This window comes from Hyperolius riggenbachi, chromosome 12, assembly GCF_040937935.1.
Source record: "Hyperolius riggenbachi isolate aHypRig1 chromosome 12, aHypRig1.pri, whole genome shotgun sequence".
Classification (NCBI taxonomy): Eukaryota; Metazoa; Chordata; class Amphibia; order Anura; family Hyperoliidae; genus Hyperolius; species Hyperolius riggenbachi.
The window spans coordinates 161884974-161905115 of NC_090657.1; the positions used below are offsets into that span (position 1 = coordinate 161884974).

General features: G+C 44.5%; 2 protein-coding genes across 4 annotated transcripts in view; both read left to right on the plus strand.

Moving 5' to 3' along the window:
• Positions 1–20142, plus strand: part of LOC137541564 (small ribosomal subunit protein eS21-like) — a 235382-nt gene that overhangs the window by 122089 nt on the left and 93151 nt on the right. The window lies entirely within an intron of this gene.
• CABLES2 (Cdk5 and Abl enzyme substrate 2) overlaps positions 1–20142 on the plus strand; it is a 54020-nt gene that overhangs the window by 6277 nt on the left and 27601 nt on the right. Inside the window, exons 2-4 of one of the 2 annotated variants that reach the window (XM_068262611.1) lie at positions 13202–13273; positions 16468–16554; positions 18018–18095. In XM_068262611.1, the coding sequence (XP_068118712.1) occupies positions 13202–13273; positions 16468–16554; positions 18018–18095 (237 nt within the window). The remainder of the gene's footprint in view (positions 1–13201; positions 13274–16467; positions 16555–18017; positions 18096–20142) is intronic. The other variant, XM_068262612.1, reaches the window with a different exon arrangement.

Consider the following 20142-nt stretch of genomic DNA (forward strand, 5'->3'; position numbering starts at 1 on the left):
TCTGTCCAACCTGGCGCACACACACAACCATAGTGATGACGGTCTGCTGCAAACTCATCCTTTAGATAGCAGAATTATGTAGAAACTCTGCCACTGCCGGCCTGTAAACTGCCTGTCCAGGACTTCAGTGCCATAGAGTACGCCTGTAGCCAGGCAGATTCCTCTCACCTGGCAACCCAAGCCTTGAGCGTTCTTGTGTCACTTGTGAACCCGCTGAACTCCTTGCCACAGATGTCCTGACAGCTGAGTTGTGCCTGTGCTGCTGACATAAATGGCATTACTCACATAGATCAGTCTGCAGGGCCGGCCTCTCCTTTATGAAGATTGCCTTCAGCTATGATTCATTATTCAGGTTATACTGCCACCTGCAGGCGAGATGTCACACTGCAACCTGCCAGCCGAGACAGCCCACTGCTGGCCAAGGCTGCCCACTGCCACCCTCCAGCCGTGACAGAACGCTGCCCCCCTGCCGGCCGACGGTACAAAAATCATCCGACTCGAATTCTGACTCCTCAGTTTATTGAGACCACAGACTCCAGCTACCCAAAATTCCGACTCCACAGCCCTGAAATAATCTGCAGTCTCTGCTTGTATGATTTGTCTGCATCTTTCCCCACTTATTCTACACCATGAAGTTAAAAGAAAATGGCAATCTAGTTGTTCGTTCTGTTTTATTTACTCCCAAGTATTTTCAGAGCACCCTGGATATTAGATTCTGGATTGGGCATTTTTATAATATTTAGTATGTTTAGGTAAATGGGTGCATCATGTCTACAATTGCTTTGAATTGTCTTGCTGTGATATGTCCTATAGCGACGGGTTTTGGTTGTATTAGTGGCGGGGCAATGTGGATTTTTAAAATGACCAAAAATGGAGTTGTTGTTTTTCTTAGGGATGAAGCAGATTCCTGCTCTTATTTAATAAATGCAATGTGCTTTGCAGCTGTGGTATAGAGCTATTATTGAGCTCCAGCTTATACAGACTTTATGGAACAGCAGAGCCATATTTTTTGGCATATAAGACAGATGCTTTGTACTTTTAAACACATCCAGGATTAGAGGACAAAAATGAGTGGGAAAAAAAGACTAAACCTGGTGCACCCATGACCCAGTAGCGTCTTGTCGATGTTCTCCCCAATTATGGTGTCCGTTTGTACCTCATGTGTCCCCTTTATCTTCTATTGTTAACCATGGTGACCAGCAAAGAAACACATGCAGCCATCATTGCGTTGCATAAAAATGACTTCACAGGCAAGGATATTGTGGCTACTAAAGCTGGCCATACACTGGCCCGATTTGCCGCCGTTTCGACAGCAGATTCGATCACTGGGATCGAATCTGCTGCCAATCGTTCTCGCTACACGCCGAATTTCGATCCATTCCGTCCGATCGCGCTGTGCGGAAAATAACCGTCGATCGCCCGCGGGTAAAGAGCGCATCGCTAGCGGCGTTCGAGTGCCCGATGACCGACGCAATAGAGCTGCAATACATTACCTGCTCCGCCGGCGCGACTCCCGGGTCTCCGCTCTTCTTGTCTGGTCTGGTCTCCGGCATGCTTCCCTTCTTCCTTTCCCGGCAGGAAGTTTAAACAGTAGAGGGCGCTCTACTGTTTAAACTTCCCCCAGACAGGAAGAAGGGAAGCATGCCGGAGACCAGAGCGGAGACCCGGGAGTCGCGCCGGCGGAGCAGGTAATGTATGCGGGATGGGGGGAAGCGGCGGTAGCACCACCACAGATTGTGAACGGTTTCAGGCTGAAATCGGTTCACAATCTGTTTGCAGTAAAGTTAGCCATACGATCCCTATCTGATCAGATTCGATCAGATAGGGATCTGTCTGTTAGTCGAATCTGATGGCAAATCGACCAGTGTATGGCTACCTGATTGCACCTAAATCAACAATTTATAGGGTCATCAAGAACTTCAAGAAAAGAGTTTCAATTCTTGTTAAGAAGGCTTCAGGGCATCCAAGAAAGTCCAGCAAGTGCCAGGATTGTCTCCTAAAGAGGATTCGGCTGCGGGATCGGAGTGCAACCAGTGCAGAGGTTTCTCAGGAATGGCAGCAGGTAGGTGTGAGCGCATCTGCACGCACAGTGTGACAAAGACTTTTGGAAGATGACCTGGTGTCAAGGGCAGCAAAGAAGCCACTTCTCTATCAATAAAAATCAGGGACAGATTGATCTTCTGCGGAAAGTATGGTGAATGGACTGCTGAGGACTGGGTCAAAGTCATATTCTCCGATGAAACCCCTTTCCGATAGTTTGGGGCATCTGGAAAACGGCTTGGCAGGAGAAGAAAAGGTGAGCGCTACCATCAATCCTGTGTCATGCCAACAGTAAAGCATCCTGAGACCATTCATGTGTGGGGTTGCTTCTCATCCAAGGGAGTAAGCTCATTCACAATTTTGCCAAAAAAACAGCCATGAATAAAGAATGGTACCAAAACACCCTCCAGCAGTAACTTCTTCCAACAATCCAAAACCAGTTTGGTGAAGAATGCTTTTTCCAGCACGATGGAGCACCGTGTCATAAGGCCAAAGTGATAACTAAGTGGCTCAGGGACACAAACATTGAAATTTTGCGTCCATGGCCTGGAAACTCCCCAGATCTTAATCCCATTGAGAACTTGTGGTCATTCCCCAAGAAGCGGGTGGACAAACAAAAACCAGCAAATTCTGAGAAACTCAAAGAAGTGATTATGAAAGAATGCGTTGCTATCAGTCAGGATTTGGCCCAGAAGTTGATTGAGAGCATGCCCAGTCGAATTGCAGAGGTCCTGAAAAAGAAGGGCCAGCACTGCAAATACTGACTCTTTGCATAAATCTCATGTAATAGTCAATAAAAGCCTTTGAAACGTATGAAGTGCTTATAATTATATTTCAGTACATCACATAAACAACTGAAGCAAGGATCTAAAAGCACTTTAGCAGCAAACTTTGTGAAAATTAATATTTTTGACAGTCTCTAAACTTCTGGCCAGGACTGTACTAACGTGCTGCGCTATTTGAGCTCCTATTGTCTCTGTGTCTTGGGGTCCAGGGTTTCAAGACAACCCACTCTTCTATGTACGCAGTAAAGTTATGATGTAGAGCCTCTGCAGTGGAGACCACTTTCATGAACAAGGCTGTAGTTAGCCTAGGGTGGTTTGGAGGTCCATTGTCATTTCATGAAGTACCCCTTTTAGCAGGCGTTTAGCCTTGCACGCCCATCCCTCACTGCTGTCCCAAGTCTATGCACAGAGGGAAATATTGCTTGCTTTGCATTTGGAAAAAGCTGTTATTTCCCACAATACAATGAGGTTATTAGGCAGCAAACTGTCAGGACCGGACACAGGGCAACACAGGGATGGGTTTATTATATAGGATTCTTTGGGGTGCAACCAATTTCCTGTTTTTAGTGATGTAGCAGGTCACCTCTTCTGCATTGTATACGCAGGTAATTACAGCAGTATCAGTGAAACCGCTGTGGTCATTACTGTAAGGAAAACAAATCCATCACCTGTATTGTGTTTGTACGGCTGCCAGTTTCCCATGATGCTTTGCGTTAGTCTCCTCTGTGTGGCAGCAATGGGCGGTAGTGCTAGGTGGAGGGATAGGGGAGAGGTGCTGTTTTTCCTTTGTTAGGGGCAGAGCCTGACTGGGGCAAACTCTGTCCACAAGTGTAATGTGCTGCCTGCTTTATCTGGTAAAAAGGAGACACCAGATCTAAAGATGGCCATAGCTTTTCAGCTTAATTCTAGACATGGTGGACTGGTAAGCACTTATGGCCAGCCGACCATAAAGACTCCGGGGCAAAGCCATCATAGCTGGTGCTAGTAAAATTAGAGGGAATTGGGAGAGATTATCATGATTGATGTGGGGGTCTGCTCTAATTGTGTATTATCCTGGCAACAATTTTTCTAGCATCGGTTTTGGTTAATTTGCTTACTGTTGTTAGTGGCACATGGGTAGGAGCAACCGTGGACTTCTATCCACCCTTTTTTTTTTTTTTGTGCTCCATCAATCAGTGCAAAGCTATCAGAGGTGGATCCGTGAGAATTCTGATTGAAATTGGGCGATGCTGGGTGGTAAAATGACAGGTAGTCCCAAAAGATTAGTACTTGGAGAGTATATTTTGTCAGCTCAATCCACTGTGACATAATGGTCACTCTGTTCTTTGTAAATATGTTCTCTATCCTGTCATGAGGACGTTTGATTTGGTCATCAGCCATTTGACTTCCTGGCGAACCCCTAAACTTCTCTCCTTTACTTTGCCTCCTTTCCAAACACTAAACTCCTCTCACATTCTCTCCTTTTTCTGGCCAAATCCTAAATTTCTGTACTTCACATCATCTCCTTTCCTGGACAAACTCCAAACCACTCTCCTTCACGGTATCTCCTTTCCTAGGGAAATATAGGTCATCCAACTCCGACTACTCCAGTTTATGAAACCTCCAACTCCAGGTACCCAAAATGACTCTGACTCCTCAACGCCGACTCCTTAGTCTAATACTTACCAGGGTTGTGGATTTGGTACAAAAATCGACTCCTCAGTTTATGAAACCACTGACTCCAGGGCCCATATGAAATTCACCCTTTCTCCTGAGCTTTCTCCTAGGTGATATTTTCAAAATTGTCATTAAAATGTCTTTTAAACCACCAGCAAGCAAGATAATACTCAGAATATTTTTGATAGTACTTTTTCAATGACTTTTTGGTACTTTTTCAGTTGCAAAGTGTTGAAAAATTAAATTGAAAATGAAAAAAATATCTCCTAGGAGAAAACTCAGGAGTAAAGTAATTGCATGGCCCCAGGTACCCAAAATTGCTCTGACTCCTCGACTCTAACTCAGACTCCACAGCCCTGGGGAAAACCCCTAAACTTCCCTTCTTCACGTTCTCCCATTTCCTAGTAAAATCCTAAACTTCTTTCCTTCAAGTTCTCTCCTTTCCTGGACAAACCCCAAACCTCTCTCCTTCACGTTATCTCCTGTCCTGGGAAAAAAAACCTAAACCTCTCTCCTTCACGTTATCTCCTGTCCTGGGAAAAAAAAACCTAAACCTCTCTCCTTCACGTTATCTCCTGTCCTGGGAAAAAAAACCTAAACCTCTCTCCTTCACGTTATCTCATGTCCTGGGAAAAAAACCTAAACCTCTCTCCTTCACGTTATCTCCTGTCCTGGGAAAAAAACCTAAACCTCTCTCCTTCACGTTAGCTCTTTTCCCGGCAAGATTTTAAACTTATCTCCATCACATTATCTCTTTTACTGGCCATACCCTACATTTTTCTATTTCTCATTATCTCCTGTTCTGGCAAAATTCTAAACTTCTCTTCACGGTATCCCCTTTCCTGGGGGAAAAAAAGCAAATCTGAGCTAGGGAAGCTATACTCATCCTGTTGAGTGCCCAGGATAAGGGAGGAAAAGATGTGCTAAATCTAACCAGTACTCTCTTTGTAATCTTCACCCCCAAAAAGATGTCTATGCAATATGACAGTGACAGTCCTTTGTTTGGCTGTACAGTAGCCGAGCATTAGCTCCCAGCTTAGCCCATCGCTGCCACAATGCTTCAAACCAATTTTGAACCAATAGGCACATCTATGCTGTAATAAATATGAACACGCATTAATGTTTTCTCCAATCGCAGCGGCCATGTTATATAAAAAAAGTATCCCAGCCAGGTACGTAACTAGACATCACTGGGCCCCCCTGTAAAACTTTTGGATGGAGCCCCCCAGCTCCCTCGCTTTATGCACAATAAAACTGAGAACCAGTGTGTTTTTCCCATGCTGATAAAAACACTTACTTAAAGGAAATGTCAGGCAATCTATGCTACCCCCAGATCTACTTACCCGGGGCTTCCTCCTGCCCATTGCAGCCGACAAGTCCCTCGTCGCAGTTCTGCTCTCAGTACATACATACACACACAGCCATATTATTTTACTACATGAAAGCACATGCTATATGAAGGAACAACAATGACATGCTGAACATAAAATATAGTATTCACTGTAACTTTGGCAAAATATTCAGAATGTCACTGATTGATACTGTTAATACAGGATCTTGGACTCAGTATGAGACAACCAACTCTCAGTGAGGCAGCCACATTTAGACATCAATCTTATCCACTCCACTGTGTCCATAATCCGACACCATAAGGTCACTAGCCTGTGTGTGATAAGAATCTAGGAATCTCTTCTGAAGGATTGCTGAATAAGGGCCAGTCTACAACTTTTTTCAACCTGTGACTCCTTTGTGTGTAATGTTGTACATGAAGTCATCAAAACTTTGCTGCAGTGTGAAACAGATTTTTTTTATGAACCCTAGGGAATAGGGACAGTGTACAAATTCCAAAGTGTGTATGATTCCTTATCTATGTGGTGGACACATGCAGTCAATATAACAATGGTATGAGAGCTGAATACGTTTTCTCTCCATGCCCTTAGTTGTCAGTCTCTCAAACATTTCCCCCTACGGAGCCCCCTGTGTCTTCTGGGCCTCCCTGCGGAGGCATCCCTTACAGGGTCTATTGTTATCAAAAACAGAAAGGAGCGCTCCTCTTCGTGCATTAACCTTTTTATTTTTCAATAATTGCGTTTAAAATTACACTTAGTGTTCAAATGGTGTATGGGCGCATCAAAGGCCTGCCAGCAAGTCCTCCCTCCTCTCCTGCGCTTGCCCAGAGCTGCAGGGGCGATGTTCGGCGGTGGGCGGGGCCTGGTCGCGCTGGAGCCGTCTGACGTCACGACATGTTTAGGGGCTAGACCACGCCTTTGTTAGGGTCTATTGTTACGCCTCTGATCCCAGCAAGTCTTTAGGGATTGGTAGTTGTGTTGTGTTCTAAGATTTCTTTTTATTTTTGGCCACTTAAAAAGCAGAACCTTATTTCCTTGTCCCGGCTTTGGCTTTATTACCCGAGCGGAGTTGGGACATAGCTGTGGTTAGAAGTTTGACAAAAGCATCAGTGTTTGTAGGCCTCTCATGTGAACCTCGCAGGCTGCACATGATACCTTGGAACAGACACGCTAACCTCATATAGACGTGTTTTCATTCACTCGTGAAGCCCCTGTGACATTGACATCCTGCGTTTTCTGGAGAGGTTGGGAAAGTCCCAGAATGACCTGTAGCGAATGAACTTGTAACGAGTGTTTATAACCTGCCAGACAGGACCTGGGAGTTTGAGCTGAGTGAAGTCGGTTATGTGCGCTATGCAGCTATTGCCGTTTGTTTAGTTTATACATAAAACATGGTAGGTGCTTTGAGATAACTGACATTCCTGGTTTAATGAGACACAACCCTGAACTCTGCACGTCTGCGGTGATGGGGTAATGGGCACTATATTTAGCCTTGTTGCTGGCACGAGCTGACGCATAGGCCACCCGGCTGGGAACGGGTTACATAGCATGCTTTGAATGGTTTTAGTTACTTGCCGTGACGTTTAAATGGCCCTCTGCTTGTATAGCAAGTTTTTTGTTTGTCTGTCCTTCCTTTTGTAGGACACTGTGTCCTTGAGGGTGTACTCCATGACCTTCCCTCCTTAGTTTGATCTTTTGGAGTAACTGCATCTGTAAGCAGATCCACTGATCTGGCCTGATCCGCCGAGGTTCTCTAGAACTGCAAAACAAAAATGTTGGGTAATTGAACCAGTGCATCTGCTCTGGATATATTCAATGTTGTCCACTATTAAAGCGGTATAAAACCCTGACATAATCAATAAAAACATGGTTTCCTATGTTTTATGCCATACGGTTAGCATATTTGCTTTTGTGCATAAGTATTATTATTCATTTGGAAATTATACATTCCTAAAATACACTAATTTTACTATGAGAGCTGACTTTGCATTTTATTTATAACTGCTTTATTTATTCTCTAACTTAGGCCCAGTGCACACCTAAACCGCTAGCATATCCACAAAATGCTAGCGTTTTTTTTGTGCGGATTTCAGAGATTTGGCCCAGTGCACACCGAGTGGATTTGGATGCGATCCGCCGGCCGCATCCGCCTGTAAATCCTCTTGGCTATTGTATTTCAATGGGCTGATGCACCCCGGCGGTTTGAGGTTTTTAGCAAACCGCAAACATGCAGCAGGAGGCACGTTTGCGATTTGCTACAAACCTCAAACCGCCGGTGTGCCCCAGCCCATTGAAATACAATAGCCAAGCGGATTTACAGGCGGATGCGGCCAGCGGATCGCATCCAAATCCGCTCGGTGTGCACTGGGCCTAAATCGGAAAGCATTTATGCTTGTCTCACTGTCTTTGTGAGACCCCTTGGTGTGTGAGAAGGCTTCATTTACATTCCTGACTTGATACAATTAAACACTAGATCACATTATGTAAAGTTTCAGAAGCAGCTCTGCTGGAAGGGAAGCTTCTAAAGCCTGTGTTAACCCTTTGAATGCAGTTCTAGTAAAAAAAAATGCTGGTTGTATATAATATGCTGTAAATAATCTATAATTAGAGCAAAGTAGAAATGCTGGGTTTCATTCCGCTTTAAGTTACAGAAGATTGCAACCTTTGCCTGGGTTGTATTGGAGGGGCACAGAAAGATTTTCGGGAATTAGCGGTTGAGGCGATTGCAATTCTCTGCAAACACCTACAGTACGAACTTGTTTTTTAATAGTTTCAAAATTTATGTAGAATAGGAGTGCCCAAACGTTTTAGGCCAAGGGCCAAACTAATGAAATGAAACTGATTGTGGCAAGGTACACTATTCCTGTGACATTTTGTCAAATACTGTAAAACCTTTCTACACTGGAAATAACCCATATATACCATGTACAGTTAGCACAGTGGCAGCTGCTAATCAGTGGCTGCTACTGCTACAGTGGTGGCTAATATCCTATAGGCAAGTAAAGGTGGGCCCTGCATGACGCACCACAGCTACGGCCTGCATGGAATTAACATTGTAGAGAGCTTTGGGGGCCACCAGAAAAAAAGGCAATCTGTCCCTGTGATGGAAAGCCTGATGTAAAATTATGAAAAATTCTCCTCTGTTAGGTCCCGTTTCCACTTCGGCGATTTTGCCGGCGATTCTGCAGCGTTTCCCCGCACATGATTCGCAAGGGGAAACTCTGTCATAGGGGATGACGGGGCCGCGGCGGAATCGCTTGCGGGAGTGGTTCGGCCGGAACCCACCGCAGAATTCGCGGCGGATGGGATTCGCCTGCGATCCCGCCCACCAGCTCAGTGCCTAGTGGAAACGAGCCCTTAGTGGTGTTGGAGAGTGCTCAGGTTACTCCTAGGTGCAGTCCTAGCTAAGTTGCATTGAGCGTTGGAGAGAACATTGAAGGAGTTTTTTTTTTTTCTTTTCTTAAAGTTCTATTTATTTTTTTTCTCTGGTATAGTCTGCATTACGCAGGGTGCAGGATGACCTAGTGTCACAGACAGTTCTTATTTCAGATGTCTCTCGGTGCTTTTGTACGGTACCAGGCAGCGAGCAGGTCTCCTCTGTTCCACCTTTCCATACGAGCCGCGTTGTCTTTCTGCGAAGCGCACAGTACGAGAGAAAACTGACATGTTATGAATCAAAGTCCCATTATAGACCACGAAACCATAAAGAGTTGTACGGCGGCCAACCTGGGCTCTCTGGAGATCTGAGCTCCTCCACAGCAGTGACAGACGCAGAGCACTCTCAGCCCGCCGACCCGCCGCTATTCTAAGGTGCTGATATACAGAGCTATCAAGCGCCTCGCCAGCTGTCATCTTGTGGGAACACAGAGGAGGCTGCTATTCCTCAGATTTACTGACCCGCTCCTTCCCCGACATGACTGCGGCTTTTCTGAGGGGATGGGGGAACGTTGCTTCTTTCAGCTGCCGTTATACATCTATAGAGACTGAACTATCACCCCTAACAAGAGTCTGCTGTTGTATCCATGAGAACTATCACCCCTAGCAACTAGATTCCGCAGTCATATCCAGAAGAACTATCACCCCTAGCAACCAGGTTCAGCTTCATATCCAGAAGTACTATTACCCCTAGCAACTATGTTCAGCTGCCTAGCAACCAGATTCAGGTTCCCTAGCAACCAGATTCAGGTGTCTTATCCAGGAGAAATATCACCCCTAGGCTGCACCTCCATATAAAAGCACCTGTTTAAAGAAAACCTGAACTGAAAATTAAGTCAAAATAAACATACACGGGCCATACGTACCTCTCGTGTAGTATACTCCTCAATCTCTTTCTCCTCTCTCTTGTCCTGTTCGTTCACTGTGATCAAGGGAATTCTCCGTCCTCCATTTTGAAAATGGCCATTACCCCATAACAGGTTTCTGGTCAGCACACTGTTAAAACTGTAACGTCGCCCACTTGAGCCATAGGAAAACATAGACATTACCGGCCACATCAGTTGTCCACTCAGCTATAACTGACAGCAACTGATAAATAACTGACAGCAACTGATATATTTCAGTTCTGACAAAATGTTGTCAGAACTGGAAGGGGTAATTTTCAGAAGAAAATGGTGAGCTTCTGAGAGGAACTGATGGCAAGGTAACTATTTAATGTTCATTTGAAGTTACCTCATGCGTTTAAATAATTTTACTCAGTACAGGTTCCCTTTAAGATTGTTTTGTAGGGATATGGAGGCTGGCATATTTGCATTTAAGCCATACCAATTGCCTGGCTGTTTTGCTGATCTTTTTGGCTACAGTAGTGTCTGAATCACACACCTGAAACACGCTTGCCGATAATCCAGTAACACTTTAGTTAGAGCATCTGATCTGCATGCTTGCTTGCTTATAACTAAAAGTATTAGCGGCAGGAGGATCAGCAGGATAGCCAGGCAACTTGTATTGTTTAATAGGAACTAAATATGGCAGCCTCCATATTCATCTTACTTCAGGTGTGGTTCAGGTGTGCGGTTCTCTCCCACGGGTAATGCCTCCACGTGTCAAGCAGTGAATGGCGCTTGTGAACGCAGCAAACACGCAGGTCAGCCTCCCGTCTGAAATAGGCCTAAAGGGAGGAGAGAGTGGAGGAGGTGTGACGGGGCGGAGTCACGCTGGATGAGATGGGATTACCTGCAACGGGATACCGCGCTCCATGTTGCGGCTCTGCGCTGATGTTATCGCTGCATTTCATCCCCTCTGCTACACTGATAAATGAGTGGACGTTATTCCCGTGTACACTGCACCTCATCATTCTGGACTTAATGAGAACGCCGCTTGCAGTTGTGAAATAAGACTTTAATGGATTTCTGACAGGGGTTTAAATTTGCCAAGACTTCCTTTCAAAGGTCACGTTTTATAAACTTTCAACTAAATGTGCAATTAAACAGAATTTATGCACCTGATAAATTCTCATCGCTGGCTCATTATTTGGTTGTTACACTGTTAATTCGGTAAGCAGGCAACACAGAAAAAAAACCCGCTGCCATAGGCTTACTTACACCAGCCTATCTTGTGGGCTTATTGCTAGGGATGATCAATGAATGCAAATTATTTCTCATTGTTTTCAAATTTCATGTAAATTTTATGCAGGTTTAACATGAACCAGTAAAATACAGGAAGCTATTCTGATTGGTTCAATTTCAAGCTGCATATAATTTTACATGAAATGTTATTTGCATCCATACTAGGACAAGTTTACCCCTCTAGCATAGCACAGAACTGAAAACAGGTCTTTCTGTTGCTTATCAGTTATAAAGTTAACTGTATTGGAAGCAGCCATCCTACAAAACAAAGTACAAGTGTCCCATGTTTGTGTGTCAGTGCTTCTGTACTACTGAACATGTCCTGCACTGACACAGGCATTGGAAACAGGATGGTGTGGGTGTATGTGTGTGTTGCACACTGCCCTTTTCAGACTGCACTGCTTTCTATCCAGAAGCTCCGAGTCCCTCAGTATGTCTCCTCCGCTCTGAGAACCGTGTGGAGCTCAGTGACTAAAATGTTTCCCAGGGAAGATGAAAAGTAAACCGGTTATCCTTTCATGCACGTATAGCATTGTGGGATAGTGAATAGCACCTTGTGTACTTCCCAGGCAAGGTTAAGGCTAGGGTAAGCAAATGATGCAACGCAGGCACCAATAAATATGGTATCATTAGTGTGTGTGTGTGTGTGTGTGTGTGTGTGTGTGTGTGTGTGTGTCTCAAAAATTGAGATATTGGTGAACGTCCCTCCTATTTGATGACTCGGTCTATTTAAAAAAGAGGTGCCCAGCAAACTGGATTCCCAGCTAATATACTCCCTTTTTGCCTGATGAAACGGGCTACGACCTGCAAAACGCATCACATCTTGGGTTTTTGTTTTTTAAAAAGTGATAATTTATTGCTTTACAGGATTCTTCCATTGTTCATTTCAATGAATACTACGGTAATGTGCCTGAGCTGTAATGTTTACCTCTGTATGTCATAGTGGTTAGCACTCTCCCAACCAGGGCATTATCTTCATAGAGTTTCCATGTTCTCCCTGTGTCTGTGTGGGTTTCCTCTTGGCAATTCAGTTTCCTCCCATATCCCAAAAACATACAGATACATTGATTGGCTTCCCCCTAAAATTTTCCTTTGACTATGGTAGAGATAAGATTGTGAGCCCCTCTGAGGGACCGTTAAAGAGGAACCGTAACCAAGAATTGAACTTCAGCTCAATCAGTAGCGGATACCCCCTTTCCCATGAGAAATATTTTTTCCTTTTTTCAAACGGATCATCAGGGGGCTCTGAATGGCTGATATTGTTTTGAAACACTTCCCACAGTGTGATGTTAGGACCATGGTGCTGACATCACACTGTGGGAGCCTTGTGCATTGTGGGAAATAACCGCTGTTTCCAACTGCCAAAAAAAGCAAGCAGCAGCTACTTTCATAGACATCACCTGCCAGCAGTAAAAATGTCACCATGTGATAAATGTCAGACTGTAAACCAAGGAGAGGAAATATTTTACAATGGGGAAACACTGACTAAATCATTTATACATAATTATTGTAAAAATGAAGCACTTTTGTTCATTATGTTGTTTTCACTTGAGTTCCTCTTTAAGTAACATGACTATGTACTCTGTACAGCACTGTGAAAGATGTTGGCACTATATACAGTAAATAATATGTATGTTTAACTTGTGTAACCATCTTTAAAAAATTAAAACTTTTTTTTAACTTCTGAAACTGTTTCAATGTTGACTTCTGTTACTACACAAGTTTGGGGCGGAGCTCTAGAATTGTGAAACTAAACTTTTTGTATTCCGATATTTGTGATGACACCTGAATGGTTGCCTTCCTCTTGCAGGCGCCGTCACCCGTCTCAGCGCTGCTCCCTAGAGCTTCTAGACGATATTGAAGCTTTTACATCAGTGCCAAGGTATCCCTCTACCCAGAAGTCTCTGCTCTCCACTAATCGCACTGATTCTCATTCCTGCTACATCCTAACTAACCCAGAACTGAGCATTGCCAATTCTAATCTCCATCATATTAGCAGTATGTAGGAGCAAAGCGGGGGGCAGAAAACTTTCATGGGCCAAATGTGCTGGTCACTGCAGTACAGTCTGTCTGTCCTCTCTGCGTTTGGCTGTTTGGGTTAATCAGGACACTAAAAAAAATGCCAAAATAAATAGGTCTGGAACACTTGCAAGCCACTTAATAGATTGGCTGCTAAAGGGTTAAAAGGAAATGAATATGGCAGCCTCCATATCCCTCTCAATTCAGTTTCCTTTTAAAGAGACACTGAAGCGAAAAAAAAACAATGATATAGTGAATTGGTTGTGTACTATGAATAATTACTAGAAGATTAGCAGCAAAGAAAATATTCTCATACTTTTATTTTCAGGTATATAGTGTTTTTCCTAACATTGCATTATTCTAGAATATGTGCAGAGTACACAACACTCAGCATTCAAAATGAGTCTTTCAGAGCAGTCTGTGAAGTAATGACCTCTCCTCTAGCAGAGAAAAAGTAAACAGTTCACTTACAGTTGAGATAATAAAAGTCAGATAACAGCCCTCTCCACGACTAACTTAGTCGGAGAGCTTAATGGCTTGTTTGCATAGAGATAACTGGAGTTTCTTAACTCTTCCTGTACTGGAAACAATTAGACTGATATATCTGATCTTAATGTTTTATTTCTTAGCTGTACTACACATACAAATCATAATATCATAATTTTTTTTTTCGCTTCAGTGTCTCTTTAAGAAGACCTGACTTCCCATCTGCTGGGATTTTTCCAGCTTTCAGTTTGTTTTAGTTGGTCTCTTAATGATAAATGAGACTATTTGTTTTAAAAGTGTTCATCGAAAATGTATAAGAGTACAGAAAGGAAACCGACATGGGGGAAATGTAAGACAAGCAGTTCAGATATAACCCATGTACTGTACATAGCGTATAGCATAAACAGGGGGAGAGAACACAGTAAACAACCAAAGTCAATGGTGTAAAACTGTAAATCAACAAAGGAGTAATTGCATTTAGAAGCTTAAAATGTGCCCTCAGTGGACAGTCGGATTGACGTCTTATCAGTCTAATGCTAGGTACACACTGAGATTTTCTGGCAGATTTACTGTCAGATCGATTTATTTCCAACATGTCCGATCTAATTTCCGATCGATTCCCGATCATTTTCCAATAGCCATGAACGGAAAAGTCAGAAAGCGAACGGAAAATAATCTGAGATCGATCGGAAATCAGATCGGACATGTTGGAAATAATCGTTCTGAGAGAAAATCTCATTGTGTGTACCTAACATTATCAGTGGTGTGAACAATAGCAAGCAACTTTTTTGGGTTGTTTCACAACAAAAGTTGTTTGATAACTGCATAAAAGACCGCTGTTGAGCGTGTGTATGGGACTTAAGTCCAGCTATCTGGAGCACACTATTATAAATCAAAGGGAGGGGAGGTGATAAATGAGACTTTTATACTCTTTCAGCCACAAACTGGCACCGAATGAATTATAAAGTATACTTAAAGGGAACCTAAACTGAGAAGGATATGGATTTTTCCTTTTAAAAAAATGCTGGTCTCCTGCTGATCCTGTGTCTTTAATACTTTGTCACAGCCCCTCAACAAGCATGCAGATCAGGTGCTCTGACTAAAGTCAGACTGGATTAGCTGCATGCTTGTTTCAGATCTGTGATTCAGCCACTACTGCAGTCGGAGAGATCGCTAGGCAACTCGTATTGTTTAACAGGAAATAAATATGGAAGCCTCCACCTCCCTCTCACTTCAGATGTACTTTAGGGTCAGTGTTCTCCCCAGGCTCTTTTACCCGGGTGCTCCACCCGGCTAGTTTTGATGAGCACCCGGCTGTCATCTGCTCACCTCCTCCTATGTTATAAGGAGAGTTGCACACAGAAGTACCAGCCCAGCATTTTCTCATATTGCCCCACCCGGCTACTTTTTCATGCCACCCGTCTAGAAAAAAATTCTGGGGAGAACACTGAAGCTGCTACCTTTTTTACATTGAGTTTTCAGTACTTAGTTGATATTAGGAATTTCCATGTACTCGTTCCCTGAACCATAGTTATATTAGACTTGTGTGAGCTCAAACACTAAAAGTCCATACATGTTACATGTCTGACCAGCAGCCTCCCACAGCATCAGGAGATCGGCATGACTGCCAGGCAACCGGTATTGTTTAAAAAGGATACATCCATATCCCTCTTTTTAGGTTCCCTTTAAGTATTCCATTACTTCTTCTGCTCCACATCTGCCTGTTACTATGTGGCTTCCCTGTTACCATTAGCCCCTCAGAGCCCCATTCTTCTGGTGACAGTGTCCCCTACAATTCCTCCACCACTGTCTGATGAGATCATGTCCTATATGTGATCTGCTATCTTCACATCAGCGGAAACTAGTGATGTGACCACGGATTGCAGAGAACATTGATTGGTCCAGGCATGACACAGATGTGAGTTATGCCTCTGCTTGGTGTGTGTGTGTGTGTGTGTGTGTGTGTGTGTGTGTGTGTGTGTGTGTGTGTGTGTGTGTGTGTGTGTGTGTGTGTGTGTGTGTGTGTGTGTGTGTGTGTGTGTGTGTGTGTGTGTGTGTGTGTGTGTGTGTGTGTGTGTGTGTGTAGCTGCTCTATATTCTGCAGTAGATGAGGATAATAATAATAAAGGCTTGTGAGGAAGAGGAAGTAGTGGGAGATTTGCAGTAGACACTCTTATGCCAGCAGATCATGTTGTTACTCTGGGATAAGCCCTGCAGATATACCTGTGTCCAGTGCTTACTAACTGTCCTGCCTCTTGCTGCTGGCATGCCTATCTCTGCTCCTCCCTGTCTGTATCTGAGCGGCGTACAGCTGAATCTGTCACCCCTTTGCATGCACGTGGCTTGTAGACTGTCAGCTCTGTAGCATAAGCCGTCCTTTCTGTCTCCTGACTCTCCTCAGAGGTGACTCTGCATCATTGTCACCATTTCTGAGCAGCATGCAGCTGAATCTGTCACCCCTCTGCACGTGGCTTGTAAACTGTCATCTCTGCAGCACAAGCCATCCTCTGTCTCCTGACTCTCCTCAGACTTCACTCTGCAGCTTTCTCACAGTTTCTGATCTCTTCACAGGTCTAAACAGGCTGCAGAGTCCCCGAGAAACTTGAAGAAAGTACATTTTATTAAAAGCATGAGGCAATATGATACCCGGAACAGCAGGTATGGTTTCACTATGTACTCCGGACACACTACCTCCCACAGTGATTGCATAAATGTATATATGACATTTTTTTTTTCCTGTTTGCCAGCTTCTTTTCCATGTCGCCAGTTTTCAGATAAAATAGATCTATTTTTTTATAATTGTGCCTTGGTCCTTTTTGAGCCTTTATAGCCCCTTACACACTCCTAGTAGTTCTGGTTCACCATGTGCTTGCTGGGTAATCTGTAACTTTGGATGCTTCAAGTCCTACCCGAAAGAGCCACCATGTAGGCCCTCACTCTGGTACTAATGGAGTGGAGATGCTTTCTGAGTATGAAAGTACTGCTAATCTCCCCTCCCCATTAGGACTTGGGGGTTCTGGCCAAGATACCACTCAACTCCTCCCTCCCGTTTTCCGGATGGGGTTAGTATTGGAAGTGGAGTACAGCTAGTGGTGGTGGTATGGTTTGGATGACAAGCTCACCACCTGATCATCCATTGCCCTAACCAGATGCAACAGTGGTCACAGGACTTTGTTTACATATGGAATATATATATGAAATACTTGTGGCAGATGAAGGAATTTGACAGAGTAAGCAAATGTGAAATGCAGGGACTTCACTCAGTAAGATAAGAAATGAACAAGGCAAATGCTAAGGGCAGTCAGTAAACCATGTACAGAAGCAGTGATGTTGCAGTACAGCAAGCTTCCTGCTTTGTGTCTCTCCAGCTGGTGGGAGGGTCAGTCAGGAGTAACTCCCAAATAAGAAGATGGGCGTGGCTATATTTCCCACCATTACAATAATAGACATGAGCTGAAAGTGTGGTCAAGGGTCACCAAATTTATGGAGTTCACAGTGGCATCACTGAGTGAGCCAAGAGGATGGCGAGGGAGCTAACGGACTATAGGGAGGCCTCAGGCGAGTATAAATCCTTCGGTGTACTAGTCTTGGGTATACTTTAAATTAGACAATGTCTGAATTCAGAATTTCACAGCTTCAATTTTGGGTTTAGTTCTTAGAACTTCAAAGTTTCTTAATCAGTAGGATTTCCTTTTAGCTTTTCACTGTGCCTAGGTGTAACGAGTGAAGGGGGTACTCCATTTGTGCGTAGTGTACACATGCGCGAGTACTGTCACCTGTAGTTATCAGGACTACTTTGGGGACCAGTGCTGTACAGACACGTTGCTAGCCTGCAGTGTCCTGTATGTAGGGGTGAATGGAGGAGCCGCAGCACATGTCAGAGTGGGAGGGGTAACAGTAGGCTAGGCCAGTGCTTGGATGATATGATCTGGCAGTCCTGATGTCTCTCACTGGTGCATGTCAGGAACCATCTAGTGTATACAAGGCTATTCTCCCTTCAGACAGGATTCGATTACTACAGGCAACACTTTTTTTTCCTTTGCTGCATATTGATTATATTGCTTGCTGTTATAACACCGATACAGTATTCTTAAAGCACGCCATTGTATTCTGTTTTCTAGGATTGTTCTGATCTGCGCCAAACGCTCATTGTGTGCTGCCTTTTCTATCCTTCCCTATGGAGACAGTCTGCGGATCAGGTGAGGCTTCCATCTGCTGTCAGTTATTGCTGTGCTTATATAATCCAGTATTTGAGTAGCGTCTTTCTCCTGGCAGACTCAAGGCGCTCAGTAGGCTGTAGCAGTATTAGTGAGTCTTGCCCACTTACTGTATAGTAAGAACTGAGATTTACCGTATTTTTCGGACTATAAGAAGCACTTTTTCTTCCCCAAAAGTGGGGGGGGGGGAAGTCACTGCGTCTTATAGTCCGAATGCTACGAATAAAGTCCCCCTAACACATGCCAAACGTTTTGCAACCATTTGCCGCTACTTGTCCTGTGTTACTCACGGATGTTGCAGAGCGTGCAGCCGCTACTTGTCCGCCCAGTCTGTGTTACTCATGGATGTCAGGGGTGCCCTCAGGCTGTCTCCTCCTGTGACTCCACTCGCTTCAAACCGCGCAGCTATTGCCATGCACGCCGCTGCTTATTGATCAGTGCAGAGCGTTCACCGGGTTTAACGGGCTTAAGCAAGCATTCCACCAATCAGGTGGGAGGCGCTGCCCCTGACCGCCTATCATGGCCGCCCACTGCTCCCTGCAGTAATTGGCCCCAATGACGGAGCTCTGGTCCCGCCTTCCCAAGTTCCTATCAAGCAAGCAGGGAGCAGTGGGCGGCCATGATAGGCGGTCAGGGGCAGCGCCTCCCACCTGATTGGTGGAATGCTTGCTTAAGCCCGTTAAACCCGGTGAACGCTCTGCACTGATCAATAAGCAGCGGCGTGCATGACAATAGCTGCGCGGTTTGAAGCGAGTGGAGTCACAGGAGGAGACAGCCTGAGGGCACCCCTGACATTCGTGAGTAACACAGACTGGGCGGACAAGTAGCGGCTGCACGCTCTGCAACAGAATCTCGGCGGGCAAGCCTGGCTAATGTGTGTCTTTCACGCGTTTCCTGTGTCTATGACGGTGGTTCGTGCTGTTTAGATGAACGGCTTTGCGCAGCGTCTGTCTGTGGGGTGCCAGTCAATGAGACTAACTTGCCCATCATAATGATGTAAATAGTGCAGGTCAGCGTGCAGGCATTGTCAGTGGGGGCATCTTGTTACTGCAGTTACATATGGGATGAGAGCAGCAACGTGGATTGAGTGCAAGCTGGCTGTAATAAGAACCAGTACAGCAGTTATTAAAACTCAAAACTTCCTCTCTGCTCTAAAAAAAAAAATAAGCAGCAGCATAATAACCTTTAAAGAAAAAAAATTATTTGTTACAGCTGATACAAATCCTGCAATAAATCTGCAGTTTGTCTACTTCCTGCTTTCATGGAAGCAGACATAGGGTTAAAAGCTTGTGTTTACAAATTAGCTGCTTCATTAGCTGCAGAGGGACACATGGAATGGAGGAGGATACTGAGGTAAGCAGGTGGACAGAGAGGGACACAGAGACCGAGGAGGACACGGGGATGGAGGAGGACACAGTGGAACAGAGGACCACACAGAGGGACAGGAATAACACAATGGGATGCAGGATGACACAAAAGACACAAGAAAGGCACGCAGGGACATAATTGGTGGTAGAAAGGTCCACAAGACGCCTGCACCACAGACGCACCAGGTTTAGTATATATTATTTTTTTTCCCTGGTTTTTGTCCTCTAAACCTAGGTGCGTCTTATAGTCCGGAGCGTCTTATAGTCCGAAAAATATGGTAAACAGAGATTGCCTGTGTTCGAGGCAGAGCTCTTAACCAGTACACTATCCAGCCATTATATCCCAGGCTCTATCTCTGCTTGTCTGCTGATTTCACACAGATCACTCCAGCCTGAGGCTAGCTAGAGATAAGTAAATCTGTGACTTAAAGTGGCCCTGAACTCTTGCACAGGACAGAAGGAAAACCGAGAGAAATGCACCCTGTATGTATTTAGAGAGTTTAGCCTGTCTAACTCCCCTTCATTTGTGTCTAATCACAACTATAATGTGATCTCTCAGCTGCGTCAGCTGGCTGCCTCTGAGGTACTGCAGTGTCATACTGTATGTATTGTCTGTTTAGGGCTTCTGTATGCAGTGCCACTACTTACACAGGTCACATTAA